The 9,460-nt window shown below is 39.4% G+C and overlaps 1 protein-coding gene across 2 annotated transcripts in view; it reads left to right on the top strand.

Annotated features, from left to right (window-relative positions):
• Positions 1-9,460, top strand: part of FOCAD (focadhesin) — a 250,074-nt gene that overhangs the window by 66,550 nt on the left and 174,064 nt on the right. For both annotated transcript variants that reach the window (XM_005879937.2, XM_005879938.2), the window contains exons 9-10: positions 1,762-1,964; positions 8,728-8,985. In XM_005879937.2, coding sequence (XP_005879999.1) covers positions 1,762-1,964; positions 8,728-8,985 — 461 coding nt within the window. The remainder of the gene's footprint in view (positions 1-1,761; positions 1,965-8,727; positions 8,986-9,460) is intronic.

Genomic DNA, 9,460 nt, shown 5'->3' with positions numbered 1-9,460 from the left:
CTGGGCTGGCTCCCGCAGTGGCTGGCGCTGCATGAATCAGGTGCGAGTCCGGGCCGCGGAGTGCCTCCTTGCACGGTGGGAGGCGGGGCGGCACCTCGCGCAATTTCAAATGCACGCTGGGCCTCTAGTTTCATATAAATGAATTTTCCTTTTTGACAAAAAGAAATTCCGAAGCTGTAGAGAACTCTTTAAATTCTGAAGTTACACTCTTGTTGTGGTTCATGTATAATAGGATGCTGTAGGATCAAACACCCCAATACTTTCATTATTTGATGGATAGCAGACTTTTTGTTTTTTTAAACCAGTGTCTCTGATTTGAAGTTACCTTAATAGATTGAAATCATATTGAAAACTACTGAGCCAGCATGCCTTTTGAAAAATAAGGAAGAACTATTGTTTACTATTACTGGGAACAAGCATTCAAAAAAATAGAATAACCACAGGTATATTGATTATTTCACATTTGAAAAATGCAGAGCATTAATATAATATTATGCTTCTTAAATATTAACCCTAGCCTTGATTGTAAATAGCAAGTTATAAAATTGCCTGGAAGATTTATAATAGAGTATATAAATATTCATATTATATGCATTTCATGCTTTGTCAAAGATAATGAATTTTCATGATATCTCAGACAATAATGGATTAATATTAATATTTAGACAAAAAATGTAAATTAATAGTGTTAGAGAAACAGGTATTTATACTTCATACTATGTTCAGGTTTGACTTCCAAGTGATTTAGTAATGGAATACTGGCAACTCACTGACGTGAGGCTTATAAAATTTTTTGTCTTTGGTATAGTGGGGATATCAGTTTATTGCTTTGATAATCTAGCTCAGAAGCCTATGAATAACATCATAAATAAGGGTTCATTCAGTAACCATGAAATAAGTACATTTAAGCCTTAACAGTGGTCAGCAAACTCATTAGTCAACAGAGCCAAATATCAACAGTATGATTGAAATTTCTTTTGAGAGCCAAATTTTTTAAACTTAAACTATATAGGTAGGTACATTGTTAGTAACTTAATTAGGGTACTCCTAAGGCTTAGGAAGAGCCACAGTCTAGGGGCCAAAGAGCCACTTGTGGCTCATGAGCCGCAGTTTGCCAACCACGGGTCTAGGAGATACTATACATGTGACAAAGTCAGTGTACATTTGCATGTGTGGTTCTGATGTGTAAATTGAGTGTCCATGTTAGAAAAAAGAATCATTTGTAAAACTGGGTTTGACTGTTATGCTGGTTATAGACTTTGAAACTTTCCTGATCTGCTTCTCAGCAATTAAATTGGAAAGCTTGCCCAGCTTCACCTTGTTTACTTACTAATCTCATACAGTGCTCAGCTGGGCTTGTAAGGGAAGCGCATTCGTGGGCCTTGCTCTCCACTGAGCAGGAACTCTGGGCTTTTGGCTCTGTTTGTTGAAGGCAGTAGAAGGCTCTGACAGAACAAGGACAAAAGTTGAATTGTATTTTAAAGAAATTTGTATTGACCGAAAAAAGTTGATTTATACTTTCTGACATATGATATGTATTTTTTACTAAGAGTTTCATCAGGTTTTCAGTATATACAGAAATAACTTGTTTTGGATACTATTTAATTTCCTTTTATTTCTAAAAAGATAAGATTTATTATCTTAGTTATATGTGTGACCGGTTGTAAGGAAAGTTCTTGCATATCCCCCTTAAACAAAATAGCATTTTGTTTCACTGTGGTATTAGTTTGTAAGAACGTGAATTGTTGTTTTGATGAATAGCTTTGAAGCTCCTCTCTTTTGCTGACGGTCAGAAAATCCCAAAGTCCTCCTTGCTGCTAGTCATGCCAGTTCTGCAGATACTTTCTTCTACGGCCTTGGAAGACTGCATATCCACGGATGAAGACGGTCCCTCAAGGCAGCAGTTGGCTCTGAAGCTTTTAGAAACGATACAGCAAGGGTGCTACAGAGACGACCACCAACAGGTAATGAAGTCCATCCTTGTCTCCCTTAAATAAAAGTAAAGTGGTAAAGTGGGGTTATGTCTCTGCAGGTCATCTCACCTCCTGATGAGTGTATGTGTGGGGCTTAAACTCTGTGAACTTTACCATATTGTTGGGCAGTTGTGTAGATGTCAGTATATTGTTCTGGGCAGGGAGAGAGGAAGTAGTCCTGTTGTGAAATAAGTTTTGGAAGTGCTGTAGAATCCTTTTTCTCTTCGAGTTTCCAGGTACATTAGTAGTAAAGGTCCTGAGGGATCCTGCAGAGAAGGCACTAGTTCTGTTTCACCAAGGGCTTCTCCCACTTACTTGGGCATGGACTGACTTGTCACACTGTTTAATAAGCGCAGCACGTTGCTGGATCTGGGACAGTTCAAGGTGGGAAGTCTCCTCAAATGCCTGAAGCTCTGAGATCTGTAAGGAAGATTTCATTTTGAATATGGCACCTTAGGCCCCCTTTCCTGGCATCCTGGGTGTTGGTGTCTTCTGTGCGCCCCTACTCTGCTGCCTTCGCCTGGAAGATGGCAGGCCCGTCACACCCCATTCCTCTTTCTGCCTGCTAGGCATACTCACTCCGTCTCACTGTTCCTGTTGCTTTTTACATTAGTATATTGTGAATGTCTGGATAGTGGCTGGGTCCTAGGCCTATATTTGCCAGACCTTCTCTCTTTTGCTCTTTCAGTTTTGCCTTCAGTGAAACTTACTTCCCAAGTACTACTCTTATGGAGATTGAATGAGGCTACAATAAGATAAAACTGGTGAAGCATCTTAAGTCTCCACAGAGAGAGGTATTACATAAATGCAAGCTAGTGCCATAGTTGTTTCATCTGCAAAAGTGGATCCCTCTAATCATGTGGTGTTAAATGTTCCAGCAGCAAACATCCGGGCATTGTTACTCTCTGAGCATGCAGCAGAAACTAGCCTGTAGGCAAATTGAATGTATCCTGCAGCGCCCTAAATCCTATTGGTTTGACTAAAACTTTAAAACTTGATATATGTAACTGATTTGCATTAAGAGAAGGAAGTTCTTGCATCTGCCCTGATAGGAGTACAAAATGTGGCTGAAAATTTCTAGTAGCTTTTTACCTTCCCCCTTGACTTGCCCATGCAGAACAATGATTGGATTCTGCATGGGATCAGGGGCAGGGCAGGAAGTACTATGTTTAAAAGTTCTGTTCCTTTAAATCATAAGTGATATTTACTGAGGACTCTACGACTTAAGTACTCAGCTTACTATTTGCTCAGGTGTGTGAATCTTATTTATCCACATGAATAGTGAGGCTTTCTCTTCAGCAGCTGGGTGAGAGGGAGGAAGGAATACTCTGAGGGCTATAAAAGTGAGGCTTTCTCTTCAGCAGCTGGGTGAGAGGGAGGAGGAAGGAATACTCTGAGGGCTATAAATACCTCCTGATGGTAGTATGCTTCTCTGAGTAGATATATGATCACTCCCCTTTTCCTTTAATCCCCATGTGAGGATGTGTTTTTAAAGTTGATATTTAGAGAGAGAAAGGGAGAGAAACATCAATCATTTGCCTCCCGTACACACCCTGATCGGGGAATCGAACCTACAACCTCGGTATGTTTTCTGACCAGGAATTGAACTTGCATCTTTTTTGGTCCACAGGACAGTGCTCCAACCAACTGAGCTACCCGGCCAGGGATGATCACCCTTTTTAAAAATTTAAACCACAGTTTATTTTTGGCTTTCCTTCTGCACCTGTCTTGGACTCTATATTCCACACATACCTATAAATTTAACATGCCCCAATTCTCCAAGTTTTTTTTCCAGAATCTTTGCTTTTTGTCTTCTTTGCCTGACCTATTCATTCTTCAAGACCCAGCTAAAAGTTCTCAGCCTCCCTGAGTCAGAATTCATTACTCTTCTTTGCATCCCTAGCATTTTACTCAATAACTAGAGGACCAGTGCACGAATTCATGCACCAGTGGGATCAGGCTGAAACTGGCTCTCCGACATCCCCTGAGGGGTCCCAGATTACGAGAGGGTGCAGGCCAGGGCAAGGGACCCCACCAGTTCACGATCGGGGCCGGGAGGGACATGGGAGGTTGGCCAGCCAGGGAGGGACTGGGGGAGAGTTCCAGGGCACAGCCAGTCCATCTAGCTCAGTCTCAATCGGCCGGACCCCAGCAGCAAGCTAACCTACTGGTTGGAGCAACTGCCTGAAGGTTGCCAGACACTCCTGCATTGAGTGTCTGCCCCCTGGTGGTCAGTGCACATGATAGGGACTGGTCAACCAGTTGACTGCCCCCTGGTGGTCAGTGCAAGTCATAGTGAGTGGTTGAGCAGCCTTAGCATATCATTAGCATATTACTCTTTGATTGGTTGAATGAACGACTGGAGGACCGGACACTTAGCATATTAGGCTTTGATTATATAGGATGTTATGCTTAGTTTAGGGATTGCATATTTGTACCTCTAACTATGCTATGAGCTCACTGAGGGAAGGAATCTTGGCCCTGTTCATGCTTTTTTTATTTTCTAAACATGTTAATATTTAAATTGCAACAATTGTTGAAATTTTTGTATTTTTCCCACCCTGTTTCTGCTTTATCTTTTTTAGCTGACCATAGAGGAGAAAATTAAAAATATTTAGCCAGTTGTTAAATACTTTTCTACTTTCCACATACTTAAAGCAACAGATAACATCCTACTTTATCTTTGCATTCTTTATATCTGAACCATTGTTTGTCACATATAGCATTATATTAGTTCGGGTGTACGATATTATAGTTTGATATCTATATATAAAAAAGGCTAAGTGTCTGTCTGACCGGTAGCTATGATGTGCACTGACCACCAGGGGGCAGACACTCAATGCAGGAGCTGCCATGATGCGCACTGGCCATCTGTATATGTATAAAAGGCTGATATGCTAAGTGTCTGACTGTCCAGGTAATGACGTCACATAGCAATGCCCAGCTTCTTCTCCCTAGCGATTAGCCTCCTTGCAGTTTCTTCAGCCCAGGAACCCAACTTTGCTTTATAGCCAGGTGCAAGCATTTTATAGTTTAACCAAATGTTTGTGAAGTGTTTTCACGTGCCTCATTTCATTTGATCCTCACAGAATCCCTGGAGTAGGTACATAGGAGACTCGGTAGAATCCTATTTTCTTTTCATTAGCTGGAAATTAGAGATATAGAAAGTTTAGAAACTCGACTCGACTGAAAAGAAGTAAGAAATGGTGCACCTTGAAAATGACTTCAGGTTTTCTCACTGCACAGAACATAGTCAAACACGGCTGCAGTTAAATATTTTACCCTTTGTTCTCCCTGCGTGATCTACAATAATAATCTGCTTCGTGTTGATATTTTCTGCTTTGTTGCTGACAATTATCTGAAAGAGAAGTTGGGGTACTTCACTGGGCTGGAAAAGGTTTAGCTAAATCAGAAAGCAGGTCTAATTAAGCAAGTTTATTCTATATCTATAAAAGGCTAAGTTGACTTGTGCATGTATGATACATATAAAGCTCTTGCTGGCACCAATCGCACATGTGTGTTTTGATGTCATTGTCAATTGTGAATTTGATTGACACTTCTATTATAGAGAGAGGGCGAATAGCGATATTAAAATATTCTAATTTCCTTTCAATGTGCACAAATCTGTACACCGGGACACTGGTATGTATATATTGAAAAATGATCACTACAATGAGTCTAGTTAACATCCATCATCACACACAATTACAATTTTTGTGTGTGTGTGTGAGATGAGAACTTTTGAGACCTACTCTACTTTTAATTATACAACACAGTATTATTAACTATAGTCACCATGTTTTACATTACATTCCAGGACTTATTTATTTTATAACCATAAATTTGTACCTTTTGATTCACTTTTCCTATTTTGTCTCCCTCTCATCCTGTTCCCTGCCTCTAGCAACCACCAATCTGTTCTATGTAGCTATTAATTCATTTTGTTTTTTAGATTGCAGATATAAGTGAAGTCATATGGTATCAGTCTTTTTCTGTCTGACTTATTTCACTTAGCATAATGCCCTCAAAGTCCATCCAAGTTGTTGCCAATGACAGGATTTCTTTCTTTTATATTGCAGAATAATATCAAGACCATATTTTGTTTCATCGGCATAGTAGACCTGTTGTAATGAGAAGCTTTTTAGTAATTAATAAAACAAGAGTCTTTGTGCTTCCTTCTGTTTAAGTAACAGGTGGTTGAAATTATTACTTTTGCTTTCAGTAATCACAGTCAGGAAATTTCTGTTCAATGAGGAATGTGTACTCTGATAGATCATTTCACCATCTTGATTTATTACAGAAAGACCTTTGTAGAAAGACCTCTGTTGTTTTTATTTCTATCAGTTCATTTTAGACTGGTGACTCTGACTTAGTGTTTGATTTAGAACTTAAGGAGTTCTCAGTAGCCCAGTTCTGGTGAATGGAAGTGAAGGTCAATGCCATGCTCTAACCATTGAACACACTGGCCAGGCTCTAGGCTCTACCTTTGATAAGCCTGTTTAATTACTGTGATAGATGAGTATTATTCTTTTAAGTTAATGGAAATATTTATTTTTCACCTGTCTTTACAATTTTAGACAAAGAAGTACTGCTATAGATGTCTGTCTTATTGTTAAATATTTAACACACCTAAACATTTTTATTAAAAGCTTTTTTAAAATAAAGCTTCCCAATTCTTTTATATCTGTAAAGGATGCTTTATAACCATTTAATATTTATTGAAATGCAGTTATTTTTGATATGGTTTTATTTTTTATAGAGATATGATTCACTTAACATAAACCTTTTATTTTCAAACAACCACTTTCTCCTCTAAAACACAGCCCAATAGCACATTTACAGGTCCTTGCATAGGCTGGGGGGCCAGGATTTGGTGGCTGGTACTGAGAGAAAACCTTTGTTGCGCCCTCGCCTTGGGATTGTGCCAGGGAACCACACCCGTCCCTCACTGGGCCAGAGAGATTGTCCTGTGATATCTTATTCAACACCATGCCCTTCTCCTGCAAACAAACCAGCAGAACCCAGAGCCCAAGCTGGACATAATAGTTCAAGTAAAGTAGGATTGCTTTTCTGTTCAGTATGTTGACTGTTACATGTCTGTGCGATGTTGCTGCTTTTGACTTATTGTTTCTGGTGATTTCCAATTATTTTCTTTTATACTCCTATCTACCAGTTGTATTTTTCTCTCCTAAAGATGACAGTGATAATATTTCCTGTATTTTGCAACTTTAGATACTGTGCTAGGTGCTTAATTCATATTGTATTATTACCTACCTCGTAATCTTGACAGGAAGGTAGTCATAACTTCCGTTTTACAAATACAAAAAGCAAGTCTCAGAGATTGTGTAACAGCCAGTTGTTGCCATGGCTGTGCTGAGTCCTCGTCTTTCAAATCTCATGCCCAATGCTGTGTTCTTAGTCTAAAGAAATGGATTGTAATCTCTAATGAATTGCATTTTGGGGGAAAAGTTGTATTTGGAGAGAAAGAGAGCTATAATAAACTTAGATATTTAATTTTTTAAATTATAATTTTAATAAATTATAATACATAACAATAATTTAAAGTTATAAAATGGTGTACAATGTGTAGTCTCTTTTTCTCATCGTGATTCTAAGTTGTCCAGTTTCCACTCTTGCAAATAGAAAATGAAAATTGCTGTATATTAATTGCCTTTTTATTTGTGTAGTTACTTACCTTTGCATATACAAGCAAATACAAATATGTAGTATCTCACTCCACCCTTAAAAAATGTAATTGGTAGTGCCCTAGCCGGTTTGGTTCAGTGGATAGCGTGTCGGCCTGCAGACTGAAGGGTCCCAGGTTCAATTCCAGTCAAGGGTAAATGCCTGGGTTGTGGGCTCAATCCCCAGGAGGGGGCTTTCAGGAGGCAGCCAATCAGTAATTCTCATCATTGATGTTTCTCTCTCTCTCTCCCTCTCCCTTCCTCTCTGAAATTAATAAAATTGTGTGTGTGTGTGTGTGTGTGTGTGTGTGTGTGTGTGTGTGTACACATATCTATATATATAAAAGCCTAAGCAACCGGCCAACCTGCTGGTAGCTATGATGCACAATGACTACCAGGGGGCAGACGCTCCAACTGGTAGCTATGATGTGCACTGACCACCAGGGAGCAAGCAGATGCTCAACACAGGAGCTGCTGAGCTGCAGTGACTTGGCAGTTGCAGTTCTTAGGTGACATACCCCAAACCAGAGAGGAGGGAGCCCGATTCCAGTGTGTGTCACCCGAAAACTGCCCTCTCGCAATCTGGGACTCCTTGGGGGTGTTGGAGAGCCGGTTTCAGCCTGGTCCCCGTAGGCCACAGGCTGCCTCTTACTAGGGTCTGAAGCTGGGCAAATGCAATGTTTTTCATTTGTGTGGGGTTTTTTGTATCTTTCCTCTCGTTGGTGAATACTTTCTTAGTGATAATGGCTTTTCCAAACGGTGTTGCCTCTGGGTCTTATTTATTGATCCTTTTTGTTTTTTTCTTCCTTAACTGGGAACAAATAGTAAATAAGAGGAAAAGTAGTGCAAACTGTTCCAGAGTTTCTTATAACAACTGTTTTCTCCTTGTGTAATTCCATTAGCTCCGTGTGCAGAGTTTGCAGAAAGCATTGAAAATTCTGTACTCATTTTGTTGGAAGGATTGATTTCTTATTATGAAATATAAAACATAAATGCATGTCAGGAAATATATTTCTGACCAATATATTTACCTCATTTTCTTCATACCTTTTTATGCTTTTATTTTTCAGCTGCCCTTTAAGCTTGCACTCCCCATTTCTAGCACATACGCTTCAATATTTACAACCTGGAGGATCCTTGAAGTACTGCGAGACGAGTCTGCAGCGAGTGACTGGCTGGCTTCAGTAGAGTCCTTGCTCCCTATTACTACAATGATCCCTGTGCATGTTCTTCTGCTGCTGGTTCACCTCCTTGTTGAAGATAAAGGACAAAATCTTCGCCAAATACTGAAGGTCACCACAGAATTAGCCCAAGCGGATTCCTGTCAGGTAAAGAAAGGCTTTCTCTTTTATTTCCTGTCCTTATCATCCCAATCTGTTATTTCCTCTCCTTATGTATGCAAATGTTTCTTTAATGAAAGCATACTTTACAAGGAAATCTTCCATGATACTATTTTGGCATTTTTGTTTATTGGTGGATTTGCTAATTTGAAGTTCTTTTGTTAACTCTTGCAGCCTATTTAAGATGCATATCCTTTCATTCTAATATTGATCTTTTAAGATAGATGCAAAATAATTGAGTTTAAAGCTGCCTATCTGATAGGCATTAACTACTTTTAATGTTGCAATTTGATCCTATCTTTATTCAGTAAATTAATAAACTAGAAAGTATTGGTTCCTTGCCATATGACATTGATCAACATTCTGGGATGTGAAGATAGTCATTCTTGCTATCTGCATGGAATTGGAGTGTAATAAGAAAGTAGTCAGACATTACTAACCCCCCCCCCCCACCTTTTTTTAA

The sequence above is a fragment of the Myotis brandtii genome, unplaced genomic scaffold (genome assembly GCF_000412655.1).
Source record: "Myotis brandtii unplaced genomic scaffold, ASM41265v1 scaffold618, whole genome shotgun sequence".
Lineage (NCBI taxonomy): Eukaryota > Metazoa > Chordata > Mammalia > Chiroptera > Vespertilionidae > Myotis > Myotis brandtii.
Note: the sequence above shows the minus strand (reverse complement) of the source record. Positions and strands in the feature narration are given on the sequence as shown.